The 22336-nt window shown below is 39.7% G+C and overlaps 2 protein-coding genes across 2 annotated transcripts in view; both read right to left on the reverse strand.

Moving 5' to 3' along the window:
• Positions 1-1330: 1330 nt before the first annotated feature.
• zgc:66479 (uncharacterized protein LOC327541 homolog) lies at positions 1331-8508 on the reverse strand. Its single transcript, XM_038723254.1, has 5 exons — positions 7987-8508; positions 6015-6499; positions 5289-5355; positions 3393-4164; positions 1331-3271 (listed from the first exon to the last, which is right to left on the reverse strand). Coding segments are annotated over exons 1-5 (1605 nt in total). The 5' UTR covers positions 8266-8508; the 3' UTR covers positions 1331-3269.
• A 2023-nt stretch (positions 8509-10531) lies between these two features.
• The window catches only part of LOC119905104 (immunoglobulin-like and fibronectin type III domain-containing protein 1), a 56445-nt gene continuing 44640 nt past the window's right edge, over positions 10532-22336 (reverse strand). Inside the window, exons 13-24 of the mRNA XM_038721835.1 lie at positions 21176-21300; positions 17269-17410; positions 16836-17129; positions 15860-16156; positions 12968-13147; positions 12744-12872; positions 12243-12551; positions 11868-11953; positions 11564-11756; positions 11189-11485; positions 10770-11096; positions 10532-10671 (exon numbers count right to left, since the gene is read on the reverse strand). Coding sequence (XP_038577763.1) covers positions 10667-10671; positions 10770-11096; positions 11189-11485; positions 11564-11756; positions 11868-11953; positions 12243-12551; positions 12744-12872; positions 12968-13147; positions 15860-16156; positions 16836-17129; positions 17269-17410; positions 21176-21300 — 2384 coding nt within the window. The 3' untranslated portion in view covers positions 10532-10666. The remainder of the gene's footprint in view (positions 10672-10769; positions 11097-11188; positions 11486-11563; positions 11757-11867; positions 11954-12242; positions 12552-12743; positions 12873-12967; positions 13148-15859; positions 16157-16835; positions 17130-17268; positions 17411-21175; positions 21301-22336) is intronic.

A 22336-nucleotide genomic window follows, 5' to 3' on the forward strand; every position in this document is an offset into this window, starting at 1 on the left:
GCACACACAATCACTTTAGACTTTACCAAGGGATGATGCACGCAAATATATACACACTTCCGTTGAACATGTAAAGCAAACACATTTCTGGATTCTCGTCATAGTTTTCCTCTATCATAGTATGTTGAAACTTGGGAAGCTCAATCATTCATTCATTCACTCATGGGGGCTCAAGTCCACTCCAGCACACAAGGAGTGCTTTAGTCGTCTGATGTCAAATCTCCATCTTCCCAGCAAGTGTAGGGGGGCACCAAGAGGAAAACGTAATCTATGGGTGATATTCAGGTTGTTCTTCAAGATAACTTGAGTGCATTATTAAAGTTTTTTGCAGCTGCAACAAAATTCACTACGTTAAAATTACAAGAAGTGATCCCTACGTTCCATTTCATATTAGTTCAAGTTTGTGGTAAAATACTACAATGCTTGAAAGATCATTTATTTGCATCAAATCAATCAATCAAATCAAAAATTTAAACATACAGTGCGGACCACTCATCTGCAATGTCCATGGTTCAATCACAGCCTGTGTTGCATCTCATACCCCTCTCCTACCTGTTGTTTCCAGTTTCCCTCTTTACTATTGACTGTTCAATAAAGCGAAAATGCCAAATGCCAACTTGCAATACTTTCTGACTTCCACAGCCTGTCTGTGGATCTCAGCCCCAAGTCCCATTTGTTCCTAAAGAAGACCAAAGCAGGTCACAAATATATTTAAGGCTGAAACACCTGCATTTCTTAAAAACACCTGGGGACTGTAGTTTCTAGCAAACATCTTGTGAATATTTTCAGAAGCAGGACGGAGTATAGACTCAAAATAAACTACAGTGCAACATAACAGCTAGTGCAACCATGTGACTTGATGTGTTATAATTTTTGGACAAAAATGGAGTTCTATGGCACAGAGGATTAAAGGGATAGTAAGTGATTATAATCTAACTTTTTGTTAAGTTCAGTGAATATTTCCCTCACTGCTGCTAGCTCTCCGTTTTTCCTATACAGCCCTGGATCTGTAAATGGAAAACAAAGACAATAGTGGGGACCCTGCAAACAACATTGTTTCAGCCAATCAGCAACAAGTGGAGCTAGTGCTTGTCCACAGGAGTGATGGAAGGAAGGGGGCAGTGGCTGAGGACGATGGGAACAGGTCTTATAACTGACAGTTCAAACCTCCCTTAAACAAGTGGACTGGAAGGGTGACCGGGTTGTTCATGGTAATCCTAATGCAATATCAAAGTAGGGAGGCAATGTGACAGCTACTTGCAGCAAGCACTGTTAAATTAATATAATCAATCTGAATTGTGTATAATAGCACAAAATTGAGTATACAAAAGCAAAAGGACCAGGGTTTATTTTTAAAAACATGACAATATGAGAAGTGTCATACTGACAGTAATCAATGCCTTGGCAAAAACAGTGCATTGTGTAAACGTGAATTGCTTAGTAAAAATGTACAGTGATGTCCAAGTCTTACTTTGCAACCGAGAACTCCGTTCAATCACTTACCCAAAACATATTCCATATTTGTGAAGCATGACTACACAAACATTTGTCCCGTCTTCAGAGGTAATTTTATAACAATACATTTGATGTGTCTACTCTTTGCCCTAATCACAGTTTGCATTCTGTGGAGCACAGCATTATGAGAATTCACATCATTCCAGTTGTCTTTAGAGCACCTCAGAGAAACTTAACAATGGCATGGTATGCTTTGCCCTTTATTTGTTTTAATGTTCAGCAGGTGTTGAGTTCTGGTGACTGGAGATAAGAGCCATGAACAAAGGCACTCCATGCTCCTTTAGATTTCACAGTCCTGGCATAGTTTAAATGAATGTTTGGGGTCAGTGTCCTGCTGGAAAAGTCCTCTTCTGTGCAACCTAAAACTAGTCTGACAAGACTTACTTAAGTAGTCTGTAAAGTTAAAAAATTGATTTATCTTTAGTCAAGACAGTGAAAAGTTGATACTGTTTAGTCAAACGACTGGTTTTGTCAAAGATGAGGTGTGGTAACTGCTACAAAACAAGCTGGTTTTCGGGGTTTTTTTTGTCAATACTTTGAACACGTTAGCGCGACGCAATATATTTATCTTTTAGTTTGTGTGGTCAGCTTGAGTTTAATTGGTGTTTGGTGGAGAAAAATTCATTGGTTGTGAAATTTTACCTATGTGCATTTTATAATGACACGCTAAAAACACAATATTTAGCTGCAGTTCAACACTGCGATAGTTTTCTATCCATCTGGAGAACAATTAGTCCCTGAGGTGCTTCACTAAGCTATTCTGATAGTTAGAAGCAACTGCCCCACCCACCCAGTCAAAACATAAGCAGTGACATTAATGCATAGATTATTTGTTAATTGTTAGAAGACCCACAGCAGCAACAAATAATGCAAAGTCTGATCTGACTAAACTAAAAAGGCATTTAAGCTGCAGAATGATGTTGATGAAACCAAACAGATCTTGGCAGAAGACTCAAGACTTTTAGGCCACTATCTTACAATACTGCAGGTGTCTGGAAAGAGGTTTAAAAAAAAAACAAAAAAAAAAACACTATTAGCCAAGCTAAATTCAGCAAACCTCCAGTTTAAGTACTGAACCACAGATATGCAACTTAAAAAAGTAGAAAAACAATCAACTACAGTTTGTCCTATACTTTAAAAACATTCAGGAATTGTTTATCAAAAGATGCTTTTTTTCCCCCCTCCTTCTTTTGCTTAGTTGGCCATTTTGCCTGTGTAAACAATAAGGATACATTAACTTACTGCAACAGTTCTTCCTTCCAAAATATATAATTCAGCCAGTGACAAAAAAACATTTCATGTCACCAAGACAGGCATTACGTATGGCTTTAAGTGCACTGATAAACAGTGTATGCATTGGCTTCTTGTTACGTCATTGGCTTTTCGTTTTACAGTTTAGTACAGAGACTATCCTTGACAAAAAGAGTGGAAACTGCTCTGTAGAAAGACATTTGGACTTTTATGGATTAAGGCTTTTGAGGACGTTATTGGCAGGTAAAACCCTGAATCACTCATTTTCTAACTTAATAGCCATCGCTATAGAGGTACAAGTTTCAGCTCAGAATCCAGAGTAATGGCTGATTTCTTTTGACTAGGTCTGCCTCTGCAAGAGCAACCACATAATGAATACTGTATGTAAACGGCAGCAATCAATAGTTGCCTTCCTACAGTATCTGTCATGTTGTAGACTGTGACTTCAGTCTCAGAATTGGATGCGTCCGGTGTGGAATAATCTCTCTTTCTGGTGACGTGCACTCTGAAAAATATGACAACACAAACAACATTAGGAGGGATATGACAATATTTGATTATTTTTTTTAAATCCAAGTTATGTTAATAAATAACAGAAACCGTTTTCTTGTTATATTCATACTTACATTCATCCTCTGCATCATTTTCTAATGGCTCCTCTCCTTCCTCTTCAGCCGCTACATGCTGCTGTTCTTCCTCCTCTCCATCAGGTTTCTCCTCCTCGAGCAGTGACTCTTCCTGACCTATATCTTCTTCGGAGGCCTCCTCTTCAGCTGCTACATCCTGCTCTTCCTCCTCTCCATCGAGCAGTGACTCTTCCTGACCTATATCTTCTTCGGAGGCCTCCTCTTCAACTGCTACATCCTGCTGTTCTTCCTCCTCTCCATCAGGTTTCTCCTCCTCGAGCAGTGACTCTTCCTGACCTCTCTCTTCTGAGGCCTCCTCTTCAGCTTCTAAATCCTGCTGTTCATCCTCCTCAACATCAAGTTTCTGCTCCTTGAGCACTGACTCTTCCTGAACACTCTCTTCGTCAGTTGCCTCCTTTTCAGGTAACTTCTCTTCTACACCTTCTCCTCCCTCTGCTGTCTCAGCTGGATCCACTTCCCCCTTTTCTGATAAGGCAACTGACTCATCTTCCTCTGTCTGATCTTCCTTTACTGCCTCAACCTCCTCTGCAGGAGCAGTTTTTTCTGTCACAGAGTACTCCTGCTCAACAGGAGCTTCATCCTGTGCAGCTGCCCTTCCTTCACTTGCCTCTTCTCCCTCATCTGCCAGGTTGGATGCCTCAACAGGAAGTGCTTCTTCAGTTGCTGCAGCTGCCTCTACTTCAGCTGCAGAAGCCGTCTCTTCCTCTGTCTGTTCTACTGACTCAGCAGGAGGTTGAGTTTCTCCCACCAGCTAAGATGAGAAAAGTAATAAAATAATGTACATTAGTTCATCAGCAGACAGGAGTCCGGACAGCAAATCTTTTACAGGTCTGCTATCTGGATATAGGCCTCTCTGTAAATGGAATGAGAGACAAATGATAAAAAAAAACAAGGATCTATACTATGAATTTAAGTGTAGTGTGACTCCACTAGAGAATCCATGCCAGGCAATTAGCTCTGTTAAATTAACGAGATGAAAATTATGGTTCCCTACGGGCCCAGTGAACAGAAATAGTAAAGAAACCATGTGCGCTGACAGTATGTGTGTTAAAGTTTATTAGGCATGTTCTGTCATAGTTCAATCTATGGTCAATAATGTAATGATACACAACTCCTATGAAAACAGACAGATTGGTGGAATTTCATAATAAAAATGGAATCAACTATAAAAACACAGAATATCGTGAAATCTGGATGCAATGTATAAAAATCTGTGTTTTTCCTAGCATTGTAAGTGTTTTTGTCCCCTCCCACTTAATCCAAATGACCTGGGAAAAAAAATAAAAAATATTGCTATGTTTTGATGTTTACGGGCACGCTGTTTCTGTCCTCTGCATTGGTTTTTTCCCTCCACCCACCTCGAAGAGAGTCAGCGTGCTAGCAAGAGCTCATCACTTCAACAAACTATCAAAAGTGCATTTGTGAATTGCCCCCATAAATAATGGCACATACACTTGAATGTTTCTACATACATATTTGCATGATATATCAAATAAATTGATATTGACTACATTTAATATTTTCTTATTGATTCCATACTTTGACAAAATGTACATAACTCATAAGCACAGACAAAATTAATTATTTTTTTAATGATTTCATAATGCCCTAAACTTTGTCTGTTTTGACATTTGTGACCTATTTATTTTAAATGAAGACAAATCTGATTTAGTCTGGTTACAGACCTCTGAATTGCTGTACGCATCTCTGATTAGATCAGCTACTGAAACAAAAAATGGCAATTCCAACTGATTGTCAAGCTGGCTGTCTGTTGGTTATCTGGCTAACCTGCCTCTGAATATTTTCCAGCTGAGCCCCAAGTCCAGACTGCAGACTATGGGCTGCTGAGTTCTGATACTGCAGACTTTGACGTACCGTGTTGAGGTGCTCCTCCACACTGGCCTGCTGGAGCCGCTGGGACTGTTCACTCTCAAGCAACTCTCTGAAAGACAGAAGACACACATAATGACAGTTTTTGAATGAAAATCTCTCTGTTTCACAATATGTTTTTTGTATTTATTAATTGTCCGGTTAGATGTTGTCTCATATATATATATATATATATATATATATATATATATATATATATTATATATATATATATATATATATATATATATATATATATATATATATATATATATATATATAATATATATATATATATAATATATATATATATATATATATATATATATATATATATATATATATATATAAAATTGTGAAGCCCCATGAAGCCTGAACCCTTATTGTTGAAATATCGGCAAAATGCACCCATGGCTTCATTACATTGCTTTCTTATACAGTCTGTAAGCCACATTTACACAATGTGGACATTGGCTTCAAGTTGATTTTACATTCAAAGGAAACTATATGCAAACCCTTCAGCTCCAAATATTGTCAGTACAATAGAAATGTTTATACAGATCAGGGCAATCTTGTGAATATGAGGCCTACAGACACTGGCCTAGACTAACACAGAGATGCAGACAGTGGCAGCCAACAGGGCTTTGACAGAGTCAACATACAGTTACGGGTCACAGGAGGAGAGCCATTCTCTCCACACCACTAAATGCGGCTGCTTTTTCCACAACCTACCTGACAGTAGCCATCTCCAGTGTGTGGGCCTCAAGCTGAGCCTGGTAGTTGTCCAGCTGCTCCTTCAGGCCGAGCACCTCTGCGGCCTGTCCGTCCAGAGTGGCACTCAGCGTTGCAACCTGTCCAACTCTCTCCTCCAGCTTTGACTCCACATCTCCCAAGATCCCTGTCAAGTCCTCGACCTTCTGGGATAGGTCAGTGCTCAGTAAGGCAAGGCCCTCCACCTGAATCCTGACACCCTCAAACTCCTCACTCTTCCCCTTCAGCATAGTCTGCAGCTGGTTCAGTTGCTCCAGAGACACGGTGGCTTGCTGCATCTCAGCCAGGCGAGATTTCATCTCGGTGTGGAGCGACAGCACCTGAGCGGGTAGGTCAGATGTCCTGAGTTGTTCAGCTGTAGCCAAGGCCATGCCCACCTGTTTCTGGGCCAGTGCATACGACTCCTCCAGGGCATTCAGGCGAGTTTCCAGACTCTCTGAAATTTGCTGCAAAACAAAAAAAACAAAAAACAAACAAAAAAAAACAACACACACACACACACAATACAGGAGTGATGCTGAGTAAAGCCGTGAGCTCAGAGTGACTTTCAAGCTCACTGAGCTGGTGCTTCAATTGTCTCTTCTACTGTATAAGTGTACTCAGAACTATGAAAATGTATAATGTATTATGTTACCTACCTTCTGAGAGGACACTTTTATATTCAAATGACATGGTCATCTATTAATTTATTTTGTTACAATCAAATTCTCATCAAATCACAATTCTTATCAGTCAATCAAATGACCTAAGACAGAATATTTTTCACATTACTGTCCCAGATCTTCTAATTAGTCATACCAATATCAAAATCACCAACCAAAACAGGTCTGATCATGCATGGGCAGCTGAGTAAGACCCAACTTCTTTGTAAGATGTTACATGACTCAAACCGAACAAAGAATTGGCATAAAGAAGCAAGTCTTTTCATCAAAAGTAAGTATGTTCACCAGGAGCCAAACTCACGACAGTATGCCAACCAGTATTAAGTTGGTAAAACTTTGCAACTCCAGGGCACCAAAAAAAACCCAGGAAATATTTCTGTAACAAGACTGAGCTAGCAGAGCTGTTCTTGTGCGAAGTGTGCTCCACATTGGCTCACCTGAGCCAAAAGGTGAGGTTGCATGAGACAGAAACAATGAGGACTGGATTTGTTGCATTTAAGTAAGAAATCTTGCTCATCTCCCTTGCCTGCAGCAAGTTAGAAATAGCTGAAATTCTAAAAACTTCCCAGGTAGAGTGACATGTAGCTTAAGGCAGCAATGAACCTTTCATCTTAAAGTAGTTGTACTAATATAGATTCCTACAATAAAACAGTATTTTTGACATCAGAAACGGAGTGAACAATCATTGCTTTTTGTTCTCCTATAATCTTTCAGATGGCCTGTAAACAGCCTCTGAACTGGTGTTCAATATCAAAATCACAGACTAAATTTAGCCCTGGCACACAAATGTCTTATTTTGGCAGCATCCTCTGCAGCTCTGGAAGTATGTTCTTGACTGGTATTATAATACAGACATTTTCCACAGAGGACGTTGAACGTTGCTGTAGCTATTTGAGTGTGCGATAAAGTCTGCTTTCCTGCAGTAGTAGGTCAAGAATAATCCTCATTACAAACGTCAGCAGCTGTGTGGATGTTGGAAATAGCAGCGTTTTGTACTCACTCCAGTGAGGCTCTTGGCATTTTGAAATCTGATATAGGCCTGCAGGTCTTCACTTTCCTTACTTGTAAGTGGTAACGCGCACTGTTGGTGAGGCCTTTTCTTGTATGTGGTGAGCCTGTTTGTGTAAATTATAAAATCGTGAAAATGATTTATACCGTATTCAGAATAATATATAGGACATCACCGGAGGCGACTTGTGCCGAGGATGGCTGCAAACCCAGGTGGCTAATTATTCTCACAGGGAAAGGCCTATTTATTTTTAATTCCTTACCTTACTACTTGACTGTCGCATTTCTTCGTGGGAGGACTGTAGTCTCACTATTTTCATCTGCATGCCCATGAGATTGTCTGTTAGATCAGTTAAAGATTGGTGCTGCTGGAAACAAAACCATGCGCCAGTGGCACCGCCAATTACAATCATGAGAAATAAAACCAACAGAAGAGTGTAATTATTCGCTCCGCCGCGAACTTCTGACTCCATAACTTCGTTTTTGAAAAAGTTGTCTTCATGTTTCTGGTTGCTTTTCCCTTTCCGATGCTTGGCAGTCATTTTCCCCACAAAGGACACAATGTTCTGGCCGGGGGCAGAGAGGTAATATTCAAGGAGCCCGGTGGTTCAAAAAGCCTGGACCGAAGTATAAACGGTAATTCACTTCAGATGGCTCCTTACAGTGGAGCTGCGCGAATCGGACTGGTTTCAATCACCGCACAATAAAGTAACGAGAAGCTGTAGCGAGTTCTTGATGAAGAGGTAGCACTCGAGATGAGACAGGGAGGCGTGGACCTGATAGGTAGCTTGTTCGTCCATTCAAAAAGGGAAAGGAGGAGTGGTGGGCTGGGCCGCCGCCGGGAGTGGCTGAGTCTTTGCCACCATGTGCGCTGCTGTCATCTAATGGAATAACTACACGTCTGGTGGTGGGCTACTGAGAGCTATTTTTTACTGCAGCTGAGGGCCAGAGCTGCATGTGGCCTACAGCAGTCACACATTTCTGTCGCAGGCCATTATGAGTTATAATGATGTGGAATAACAGAAAACCCTATAGGCTGATAAAGATTAATAGTGACCTTATGAATCAATTAACCTAAGAGTTCTTTCCTTTGTATAGTACAGTCTCATTTTAAAAGACTGTCATATTCAGTGGCAAGCACAGACTGTGGAAAGGGCACATTTCTGATAAAGGTCACCTTCAGCGTTTAAGATGTTAACATAGGTGTTTGCTGCTTTCTTACTTTCCATCTCAGTTTAGGTTGAATGTTCAATTTAATCTGCACTCTGGTTAAATCCCCAGTTAACCCTTAAATGGTCTAATTTATTGTTTTGTTATTCGCTGGCTTCTTGTTTTTCCTTGTCATATCGGTTCCACTTGTGTCATCTGTTTCTATGATGTTTGTATCAGTGCAAATAAACCATTCATGCATCCATTATGCTTTGCAGAGTTGGGGGGAGGGATACTGGAGGTTATCCCAGCTCTCATAGGGCAAAAGTCAGGTACAATCTGGGTAGGTTGCCAGTCCTTCAGTGGGCTGACACATATAGAGAGACAACCACTCACAGCCATACATACAGGCAATTTAGACCCAAAGCGGCACAAGGAGAACCCAGAACCTGTGAGATGACCGTGTATAAATCGAGCTTTAACCACTGCACCACCATGCGGCCCTAAAAGCGACACTAATCTGCTGGAAGTTATATTGAGATCATTTCTAGTAAGGTATTTTAAAGCCCCTACACATCAGATGTCCACCCACACTGTCTAGCGGTGGAATATTGTACTAAACACGGTGATAAAAGATGCTACAATAATTAACTTCACCATTTTCAAATGTAGTACATCAGTTTTCTTTTGGCTGATCATACACATCCAAGTTGAACAAACTTAAACTCTTAACTGTGGGTCTGCTAGAGCTGTCTGTAGAAACACAGAAACAGAAACTGTATGTTTAAATTTGTCTGTCTCGTGTGCTTCAATTGAAGTAAACAAGAGACAGAGCAATACAATTCTCAGCTTTACTCCACCCAACTACCGACTGGATGTCTAATCAGCGAGGGTAATTGGAAACACCTGTGGGTGTGCAGGGCCTTTAAAAAAAACACGTCTTCAAAATCAAACCAATTTATGGCACCTGAGATGGTGTTGGTAATGTAACAGTCAAGGCTAACAGCTGGGGTTAGGTTAGTTCATTACCTTTTAACAATACCAACTATTTATGGTATTAGAAATCAACTTTTGTTGCATATTTCTTCTTTGTTACATTTTTGTCAAAAGGTTTGCTAATACTATTAATGATGGCTGAATTCAATTTAGCTGCTTCGGTTTCAGGGTCTTGGTATTGTCCCCACTGACACTGGTTCCCGGGACAATAGAACAGATTCATCATCAATGTTATTAGTAACACCTGTGCCTTTCCTACAACGACAAGTCCAAATAATAATAAATATAGTATACTAATTATTCTCAGTTATTTTTAAAAAAGGTTCACCAGTTCAGTTGGTGTTAAAAAATATATATTTGGTAGATATTAATCAGCTGTATGAGAGATTTACTCAAGACTTAGGAAGTGCATGAGCAAAAAGAAAAAAGAAAACCAAACTGCCACAGCATCAGTGTTATGTATCTCCTGTGAGATAAATATATTTTCTCAAGCTGTTTTGCCACTGTATCAACAATCAGTGGGAAATATCTGACATCAAATCACAACCATCTCCATTTGAATTACTTGACGGAAAATCAATGCTAAAATAATTTTCAAATCAGGAATACAATGTTTGAATTGAGAAATTATTTTATTTTCTTTTTAAGTAGCAGTCCAATAAATACAATATTCCATTTTTTATTGCAGCTGGTGTGTTACATCCAAGCAGCACAACCACTTCAATTCAAACATCATGTGATAAGCATTGTCTCTAAACTTAAATAAATACTGCACACATTGTGGTGCCTTTAGTTTCTTCACTCTGTATGGAAGAGAGATGAAACAAATTATTTTTTTGAAACAAAATAGTTTTTTTATTATTCCACCTATCCTTTGATTTAAAGTATGTTTCTCTCTCACCTCTGACACTGAGGACGGTGGAGCATTCAGCCCGTCCGAGTGCGTTCTCTGCAATGATGGTATACTCTCCCATGTCTCTGGGGCCCACGTGGAGAATTAACATGGAACAAACTCCACAGGTGTCAGAGATATAATAGTTGGTATCAGTGTTTAAGCTGATGTTATTTCGATACCAAGTGACACGAGGTTTGGGATTTCCCTTCACGGCACAGCTCATATAGCATTCATAGCCCTTGGGTGCAGTGTGAAGCTTCAAAGGTACAATGAAGGTTGGAGCACATCGCAAATCGCAGTCCTTTCTGTTCGGTACGCTCACCACAAACTTTTCTAGAAGAAGAGAGATCAAGTACGATTATATTTTTCCTTAAGATGTGACTATTTGGCCTTTGAGGTTGTTTGAGATGAACACACACTCATACCTTTCTTCTTCTCCATTCCCCAGGTTGGTGACTCAGAGGGTGCAGATATGCCCATGTCATTTTTGGCATAGACCCGGAAATTATATTCCCTCCCGTGCATGATATTGCAGACTGTGAACTTGTTATTGAAGAGTCTGTCAGCCACTGTGCTCCATGTGTGTTTAGTCGAGTCCAGTTTTGACACTGTGTAGTGAAGGCGGTCATCACGCTTCTCATCAGGAGAAGGCTCCCAGACCACTGTCACTGTGCCGGGCACGTTTTCCTCCAGATCTACCGGTCCGGGAGGCTTTGGATCATCTGTAACCACAACCACATCATGCATTAACACGTCTTTGACATTGATGTAGCAAACAAAAATATACATCTCAGTTTTACCTGTGACCCGGACCTCTGTACTGAATGTCTCCTGTCCTGCAAGATTTTTCACCAAAATGGAGTAGATGCCAGAATCAGAGCGCTCAGAGGAGGGGATCAGCAGCTGGGATGAGCCATCAGAGTTACTGATTGTAACTCGCTTTGTAACTGGCACATTGTCCTTTACCCACATAATATCTGGTTGTGGGGAGGCCTGTAAAAAGAACATAAGTTATATCCCGAGTCTTTCCCTCATTTTTACTTTAGCAAAACCATGGTTTGCCTCAGTATGTTACCAGTAATAAAGCTAAAGTATAAATCTCACCTCAAAGTTCACTGTGATCCTAACAGAGTTTCCTGCCCTCACCACCATGAAACTCTTCATCTTGTGGTTTGTGAACTTTGGCCTCACTAGAATAATGAACAAAAACAACATAAAGTGGACAATATCTAACTTTAGGAGTTATGCATTCTATGTAATTCTATACCAAGGTTTTAAATAGTAAAAAATGAATGGTCAGTGATTCAGGACCTTAAAATATATATAACAGCATACTGATCATGTACAGAAACATTAAGAAAAGATATATATAAAAAAAAAAGAGCTACATGGGATTGTAAACAAACAAAAGATTTTGTAAAGATTAATTATTGCATAGCTGCATATTGTTTCATACATTTCGAACAAGAGTTGACATACCAGGTGAGGGCATTGCAAGGACATAGTTGGGCAGCTCCTCTGGAGCACCCTCTCCTCCATCATTAGTTGCAATCACTCTCACCCAGTACATGTCCATGGACTTAAGGCCTTTCACAGCGAAGGAAGTCGTGATGATAGGGATGGGATTACAGCGGGACCATTCGAGGCACTCTGCCTGACGGATCTCAACAAAATATCCTTTTGCTTCATCCTGTATCTCTGGTTTCTCCTCAGGTTTTGTCCAAGTCAGGACCAAGTGGTTATAAGAAGTTTCTGTCACCTTCAGGCTTGTAACTTTACCAGGAGGCTCTGAGGTACACAAAATTAAAAGTCATGCAATACAAAATGTCAAATATTTAGATTTAAACAGTCTATATACAAATATATAGCTACATTTTAACATTTCATTAATAATAATCTAATATTTCTATACATGAATATATTTTCTGCAATCTATTGTTTATTGTTGAGTGTAGCATAGAAATCAATTGCAACCCTTACTTTTGGGATCCCGTGCAAAAACAAACTCTGATGGGTTACTGTATTCACCAGCTCCTGAAAGGTTTATGGCAGTAACTCTGAATTCATACTCCAAACCTGCCACAACATCTTTCACTGCGTATTTTTTCTCTGGAAGTAATGTCAAAGAAACAACATCAACAAAACATCAATGTTATAATCTTCATTGCCATCAGATTGAACTAGAGTCAAATTAAAATGAAGACCTTTTATTAGTTCATCTAAGGCATTGACAACGGTCCAGAGATTACTCCCTTTCTTGCGTTTCTCCAAAATATAACCCAGGATGCGCGAACCTCCACGGTTACTTGGTGAAGTCCAGGAAATATTGATGCAATCGTCATAGGCACTGACCACCTTTGGAGTGGCTGGAGGCCCAGGAAAAGCTGGAAACATGTAGAAACAAAATAGACTGTACTGGTTAAGGTTGTAGTCAGAGAGACTAGTATTGATGAATAAGATTCTACAGTTTATGTGAGGATTTACACTCAAAAGGTAGTCTAATGGATCATAGAGCACAGCAGGGGGCAGTATGGCACTGAGTCAGCTGTCTGTCAAATCTTCACAGAACACATTTTGACATGTCACAGTATGAAAATCACATGCGTAAATAACAAAATTAATGATTGCTGAACTCCATTTAGGGTCCTGGTGACTCACTGACATGGCTTATTATTGTGACAGTTGAATAGAATAAAGCCATTGTCATTAGTAACACCATGTTCTTTTCAATGAGAAGGCAAGTGTCTGCTATGAAAAAGGCTTATAATGGGATAAAATGTCTTATGCCGATTATGATTATACAACATATGTGACTCTTGAGGCCAAACTTCACAGCTTCAGCGAATGAATCTATCTTTTCCATTCAGATATATACTGACCAGTTTATTGGCATAAGCCACACCTGCATTTTGTGCTCCAAAGTGGAAGCACACCCATCTAACCAAAGCCGCTCTGTGCTGGTCGGGTTTTGGAGCCACCGATAATCACAACTTCGAAATGAGTTTAAAAAAAATTTTTTTTTTTCTTTTTAATTTTCGTTACAGGTCGACATAATGGTGGGAATTTTTGGGTTTCTTTTATACGGTCCACACTTGCTCTGTATGACAAGTGCAATGAGATAACTTATGTTGTGAATTAACACTAAATAAATAACTAATGAAGTGAAAATAACCCGAGGTATCTGGAAAATGCCTTGAAAACAGTGGTGAGTGTTGTTATGCGGTCTGTGGGGTTTTGGTGCAACAAAAGTTGATGCTTAGCAAGCTAACGTTATGTGGTTAGCATAAATAATTCACTGCTAATGCTAAAGTCTCTGATATATAAAGTCACAAACTGGTTAGTTTCCAGTTCTCTCTTTGTTTATCTCTAGTTTGTTAGCATGGTTTTATGTTGTGGTAACTTAAAATCTACAAAAACAAAGAACTTATGTAACTGCAATTTAAGCTAGCCGATTTAACGTTAGCTAGCCATTTTTTTGATATTAGCCTGTTGATATTTGGTTAACAGAACATGTAATTTAACTTATGCGTCTAAGGATAACGTTAACCATGAATCTATGATGCTGTACAGATTGTAATGCCTCTTCAAGCAAATTTTTGATTTGTGAAATTGGGCAAAATAACTCAAATTAACTTGACTATGCTAGAATATTAGTCCATATATACACACACACACTAACATTAATACACTTGCTAAGAAATTAAGGACATTGGGTTGAGAAGGACAGTTTAGGAAACTTTGATAACTTGCTATCATTTGCAGTTATGCTAGCCACATAATTACATTGCTTACCACATACAGTAAGTGACTCTGCAAAAACATATATTAAGTTAACATAAATTCCACAGACTTCATCAATTGGTGTGAATCCTTTGCAGTGTTCATAATTGATGCCTTTGGTTCTCTTGTAGTTAGCTACCTAATCCAATAGTTTGATAAACTTAATGTTACTGTTTTCCAACAGCAGCAGCTTGTGGAGAATAACTGGATTGTGACATTGGAGAGGACCTTTCTGCTGAGTTTTATAGGCTGGGAGATTGATGTCCTAATTGGAGAACTTACACTACACACTGACTCCATGAAAGAAGACTGGCAGATGGAGTTTTTTTTCAAGCAGACATCAATCAGTAAGTGCAAGTAATTATTTTTTCGCATTATGCTTGTATTATGTTGTTTTGTTTGTGCTGTGTGGGCCACTGTACAGGGCCTGTGTTTATGACCTTGTACCTTTTTTGCTGGTTTGTTATTAGTTGACTAGTTACTATTACGAGACTTAAATATTTGAGACTTGACTTATTTTGAGATTGGAAAAGGAAAATAAGATGTCAGTCTTCAAGTTGCATATCAGTTGGCCTGAGGTTCTGATTTGCGATCTTTTCTAACCGGTGCAAAGGATAGTGGTATTGTCTTTCATTATTTAGCCCTAAGGCTGCCGTCTTTGCTGTGTTTTTGGACATTAAAAATGACTGTAGTGTAAATGCTTATTGTTTTGCTGTGTGACTTGTCATTGGTTTCATCATCATCAGTTTGGTATTGTGGGTGAATTTTAGATTTATTGGTAGTTTAAAAAGATATTCATAATGGTTTCTTTATTATCATGTTATGAGAAACGGTATGAATTAAACAAAGTGTACATCTTGATGGCTCAGTGGTTGGGTCCATGCCCTCAAAACAAGATTGCCCCAGCTTTTAACCTGCCAGCTGGCCTTTATGTGTGGAGAAACAAGTTCTTCCCTTGTTGGGACGGGCACTCAAGCCAAAGACAAGCAAATTAGGTGAGTTGGAAACAGGTGTGAATGCAGGACCTGTGACCTGTCCAGGCTGTAGAATACCTCTGGAGTCGACCCCTCAAACTCTTGACTTGATAAGCGGGTATAGGTAATGGCTGGACAACACATAGTGCCAACCGAAAAATAGGCATGGGGGGACTTCTTTCTTTTGACAATAAAAGTGTTGAGTTATTTTGAAATGACATTTAACAAAAAATTAAAGTTCAATAGATGCAGTTTATCCTCTATTATGTTGCTGTCTTTAGGATTATGAAAACTGATGAAAACTGATCTTACTGATATCACACGAGTACCATTTCGGCTCACCTAGTGTGCCGGCTTGTATTTCATCAGTCTTCATCTCTTCACTTGTACCCTCCGCAGTCACTGCCCGGATACGGTAACAATATTTCCGGCCGTGCTCTACGCCTGTATCGCGGTAGATGGGGACACCTGGAATGTCCCCCATTTTCTTCCAGGTGTTTCGGCCCACCTGCTGTCTCTCCATTATGTAGTTAATCACTGGTGAGCCACCGTCATCCTTTGGAGGCCTCCACCTGAATTCAATACATGTAGCTGAGCTCTCTGTTACCTCTGCAGGGCCCAGGGGAGAAGTGGGTTTGTCTGAAACGTCAAAAAAGTATTATTTAAAGTTTGAAAATTCATAGCCTCTTATGTGAGAGAGCGAATACTGCATTTTATACAAGGGAAACAGCATTTCCATTGAGAGATAACCACAGTAAAATTTGACAATTGACAGTGATGCTGGCAGCGATGGCAGATGTAGCAGAGGTTTGAACGTAATAAGTTTTGTCAAGAAGCTCTGAAATGTATATCCAAAACACATCTTTAACTTGTCACATTTTCACAAACTGGGATTCAGCTTCACGTAAAACCAAAAACAATTTAGATTTTTTTTTTCAGTCAGTATTATAGTTTGAGAGCTGCATTTGGAAAATAAGCACCTAAATCTGTCTAGGCACACTTAGTGAAATGTTGCACCCTTTTCACATGGTAGAGATTTTTACCATGTGGATGAACTATGGAGCACTTATGGACACTGTTTGCTGTTAAGATCTTAAAAGAGCAAAGTAGTTTTTACTGCACATCTTGCTGCACAAATCACATCCTTTGGCAGCTAAAAATATTTGAATTTTCTTAGAGGAGTTGGATGTTAATCATTTTCTTTTGAATTGATCTGACATTTTTATTGTTGTATTATATGTAGAGCATAAGAAAGAATTTTGTGGGTGATAAGAGATGTTCCTGTGTTGAATTTCTGCAATGTCTATCATTCACTCACCAAGCACAATAAGCTGTGAAATGGCCTCAATGAAGCCGTGTTCATTCTTGAGCTTGATCTTGATCTCTCCCGTGTCCTTCCTCTGGCACCTCCTCAGGAGCAAGCAGCTGTGACTTGGAGATTTCTCAATCTTTGTATTGTTGTCATCTTGGAGCTCCTCTCCATCTTTGTACCACTGAATCTTTATGGGTTCATGGCCAACAAAATGCACTTTGAAGATGGATTTGTGCCCCACTTTAACTGTCAGAGGCTCGGTGAACGCACGGAGGTTTTCAGGGTCAAACCTTGGGGGATCTAAAAAGGAGGGCAGTTAGGGTCTATATGGTGTTTTGCTGTGATGTGATTGTTACATGTGGCTGTAAATATAATATTTCTTTTCAATTACCAGTTATCCTGCATCAAAAATTATCGCTATCATTACAAACTCTCAAACCTTTGACGTTGATCATTGCCTCGGTTTTACGGCCATCTGCCTCAAAACGGTATTTCCCAGCGTGCTCTTCTTTGCACCCGATTATAACCAATTTATGGATTGCACCATCTTTAGTGATAGAGAAATTGGCATCTGGTGATATCTGATAGGAAAAGGGTCAAAGAGATGAAAATAAACACATTGAGCAGCAACATTTGTGAGTTAATTAGTTGTTCAAAGCAACACTGCGTGGCCCAAAGGGTTTCATGTCCAGCTGTATTGTGTTCCCAAAGTTTCAAAACAGCTGCCAAATGTTTGAGGTACATCGCAGATGAACACATAATGTACATAAGCTGTGGTAATTTCAGTGGATAGCAGATGCCAAATCTGAAATCTGTTGGGGTATTTGCCTTTTTATTACTGAATCCACAGTAGCTAGATGGACTGGGACATTGTAGATTAAATAATTTTTTCCCTTATTCAGGTTAGCTGAGGCTAAACCGGAAGTTAGCCAGCTCGGCCAGTGTAAGTCTCTTGTGTGCTTGCTCTATAGGGAGCCTAACTACGGCACGTTATGGCTGCGCCATGGTTTGTTCCAACCTGAGCCCGGCATCAACGTCCACTGGAAGCGTCTCAGAAGCGTTTCAGCAACGGCGCGTGTAGCTGGTCTCATGTTATTGACTTGTTATTAATTTGTCCTTTTTGTACTTCTACTACCTTCTTCACAGCTCTCTGGCTACATTCAGACTGCAGGCCTTAATGCTCAATTCCCTGATCCAAACTCCAGTGTGAACTGCCTGTGGCCTGAAAATGACCCGCACGCGCAGAAAAATAACACGACGTCACACGCAGCAGCACGCTGTTGCAGGCTACAGAAGTAAACGAGGAGCAACAGAGGTTAGCTCCGGTTAGCTAACGGGAGACTACTGTTTTTCATTGTCCTCTCACGGGTCACATTTCTCCCGAATTATGAAAAGTGTTCACAACTTTCTGTTCGTTTCATTGCGGTTTCTGGCACTGTACAACGCAACTGCCCCATAACTCACTCCGTCCCTCTCTCTCTCCCCACTGTATCCTCTCGGACAAATAGCATGCACGTAACTCAGAAGAGAGCTCACGGTCCGGTGGATTTCAGGTGTAAGAAAGGGAATTTGCAAACAGATGATAGTGAGGTAGAGGAGGAAGAGAGACACATATTTAATAATGTCTTTTGAGGAGGTTTTTTTGCTCACCGCAGCTCTGTCTACTTGTCTCTCTGTCTGACTTGGCCTGTTCTGTCATAAAAAGATCAGATCTGGGTCACATATGGGCAAAAGAATCGGATTTGGGTCACATTGGCCTGCAGTCTGAAGTAGCCTAAGTGACCCAGTGCAGGAGCATTTCAGAATCAGAGAATTTTGTCTGCCTGATTTTGCCTGACATGTTTAGATTTTGGAGATTTGGAAATCAGTGCTTGCTTTTTGTGCTTTTACTATGATTAAGTAGGCTACGTAGTTAAATGGTTTCTGCGCTGTAGCCGGAGTCAGTGGGATTGAGTCCCTCCCCTTATGGTGGACCACCATGGGACCTTATTTCAGAAAAATTTGTACTATAGTCAATGGCAAGAGACAACAAATTTTTTCAAACCTATTTGAACTGTGCCCTGAATTACTCATATGTTTGTCAATTTAAAATATAATTATGCAAGTGAAGAAAGTCAGTTTGTCATATATATATATATATATATATATATATATATATATATATATATATATATATATATATATATTATATATATATATATATATATATATATATATATATATATATATGACTGTGAAAATACATAATTACAAAGACCACAAACCCAAAAGTTATGTATGTAACATGATGATTTTTTTTCTGTCAATGACTGATATTAACGTTACTGAAGCTAAAGCCAAAGGACTTACACAAGAGTCATTGGATTAAACACATCAGTTGAGATATATTTGATCTATGCGTGGGACATAGCTAAGTTATCTAGGTAGTAACAGCCAAGCAATAAACGTTAGCTAGCATTGCAGCGTTACCATGTTGGTGGCGTAGCCTATATTTTGCCAGGCGAGAGATGGTAGTTCATTGAGAGATTTTCACACACAACGTAAAGTTACTTTACTGTTTTATGAACTACTCAATGACGCATCAAAACGGCTCCCTGAAACATCGCAGACGCCAGCCAGATATCTAGCATGCCAAATATCTGGACGAGTCGGCCGACTCAACATCCACATCCAGCCAATGAGAGCAGGCAGCTGGCAGAGCAGGCAGCACTTTTCACCGCAAAACACTTTTTATTCACCTCCAGCTCTCTCTGCAGCACAGATGATCCCTGCTACCTGCATGTGCTAATCCTTTCTTTCACCCAGATTCTTTGTATTTATATTTGCTATCTTTATAATGACAAACAACACCTGTTTTGCGTGTAGGTTCGCGTCATTTCCCGTTTCACTTTTCACGTGTGTTTTCTTGACAAAACGTGGTTTGGAGACCAGCCGTCGGGTGCAGGGGTGGAAAATTTATGTTTTGGCTCACCTGCCAAGGTGGCTGGTAGATGAAAAAATCCACCGGCCAAACATATTTTTACCGGCCAAAATAATAAATTGCCTTTTGTGTCACACGTACATTTGTTTCCGTCCTTTCACGTCCTTTCAATTGAGATAATAAGGTATTATGTCAAATACAAACTCAAAAAAGAGGCTAGAGTGAAATTTGAAGCAAAATTATATTATTGCTATTAAATCTACTTAAATCAACAGTTTTTATACAGCCTTATGGATCATTCTCCTTGATCTCTGGGGACCATTAGAAGATCTGACAGTGTGTCAGCAGACACTGACTGGACCGCCAACTACCCAGTTAAAAGCTAAAAACACTCCTAGTATTACATTTAGCTGACGCTTTTATCCAAAGCGACTTACAATTGCTATACATGTCAGAGGTCGCACGCCTCTGGAGCAACTAGGGGTTAATTGTCTTGCTCAGGGACACAATGGTGGATGTCTCACAGTGGGAATCAAACCCAGGTCTCCCACACCAAAGGCAAGCATCTTATCTATGCGCCATCACCACCGTAATGCACCATCACCACCATTACTTTTGTAATTGGCTTCTAACACTAGCAGCTTTCACTCTGCCTTATTTCATGGGGGTATTGCGGCAATCTGCCATCTCGCTGCAGATTAAGAAAGGTATGGAGCAGATTTTATCCGCCTCTGAGCAGGTGAAGTTGGTGACAAACATGAGACCGAAAGATGGAACGATCTGTTTGTGAAAAGCCACAGCCGACATGCCGCTGTTCCTGTAAAGCCGGGACCGCTATGTGAAAGCACACGTGGTTGCGGGATAAAGGCCTTTTCACATAGGATAAAGCTGCAACCTTTGTTCAGTATGAATAAGCAAATGCGACATAAATGCGGATATTCTTTCCGCACAGATCTCCTTGTGAAAGCGGCTACACTCTCGGCAAGTTGTGTAATTTGAACAGCACGGTGATCGGCCGACGCTTAAAGTTATGTAGTGTGCACGAGCCTTTAGGCTCTCTATAGGCATCGTGGCTGAGGGAGGTGGGGTCAAAGAAAATACTAGTGGCTTGTGGGGCTGCACAGTGCGGAAGCTGTGCGGAAGATATGAGTTATTTTATAACTTTTTTTGCCTGCATGCGCCACTGAGCTGCTTTCGTAGGAATGACCGGAGTCCCGCCTATAACACTGTCTCCAGTTCTCTTTCTACATCTATAGTGGAACTTGAACCACACCACAAAAGGCAATAATGTATATTTTTTTTTTCTTGGACCAAATTAACCAAACTGTAGGTATGAAAGTGACCTTTTATCCTGAGGCGAGTTTAACTCGCTTTCTTGGCAGACACAGTAACCTGGAAAATGATGAGTCTGACCTTTACGACTAACCTTTTTGCCGTCTCTGAACCATGCTCCCTCACAGTCTTCACTGCTGAGCTTACATGCTAACTCAGCAGTCTCATTGATGATAGCGCTGACGTCAGACAAACCACAGATGAACTGAACCCCTGGATCTGACATACACAACAGGGAACAATTACTGACATTTTGACTGGCATCCAAAAGCAAACCTGTTTCACGATAAAGAATAGCTAATGTTTGCACATTTCATGTTGTTGTTTTTTCCAAAATTGTTCATAATTCTTGTTTTTATGTATTCCTTTTTTTTATTTTTTTACTCTTTCAGATTTCCAGTCTCTGCAGTGAGTTTGTTTATTGTTCTCATCTGTTCTGACATATGCAACTATATTTTCAAAAAACATTTTTCTTATTTAATGTGCAGTGTTTGGTTAACAGAAAATTTCTAGACTCTCTTTAGCCATATACACATCTGTCAGGAACACTCAACACTACAGCTATGAAGATGGCAAAACTATTTGGCTTTGCAGTGTAGTTCTGCTCCTAGATAGGCTCCCTGCTGTGTCAAAATTGCAAATCAACATGGAACACAGCAACATCATAAACAACATGCAGGAATAATTGTGAATAAACGGGTATTAACTAGAAAAGATTACCATTATCACTCATAGAGGAACTGATTGCATTGGAGACGATATTTTTTCTTCTCACTAAATGTATAAATGGAATCATGCTTGTGTAATGTTGTGTTACTCCAAACCTGATTTATAGAATTTTCATGATAAAGTTCAATACGCTTTCTCCCAAATTCTTTTTAATTGATTATGGACAACAACAAGGTATGATACTATATGTTAAGGTTAAGTAATGATTTATCTTTTGTGAAGCTTGTTTGTAGTGGCTGCGTTAAAGTTATAAGCTCCTGAGTCATAATTAAATAGAAAAATGTCATGCAAGTTATATAAATACATACGGGCTCTATGGATATAAAATTAAAGTTAATACACTAATATTAATACTACATGTTAAAAATTATACATAATTATACTTCGGTATACTTTGTGACTTACAGTAACATAAGTTGCATGCACATGAGTTTACCAAGAAGTGCAACACAGGAGCCAGAATTCACTGTCACACATTATCTAGTGTTGCATAAAGTAGTGCTGAAAATATTGAATTACTGGATTA

This window comes from Micropterus salmoides, unplaced genomic scaffold (genome assembly GCF_014851395.1).
Source record: "Micropterus salmoides isolate LMB-PRFRI ecotype aquatic unplaced genomic scaffold, ASM1485139v1 Ms_hic_scaffold_16, whole genome shotgun sequence".
Lineage (NCBI taxonomy): Eukaryota > Metazoa > Chordata > Actinopteri > Centrarchiformes > Centrarchidae > Micropterus > Micropterus salmoides.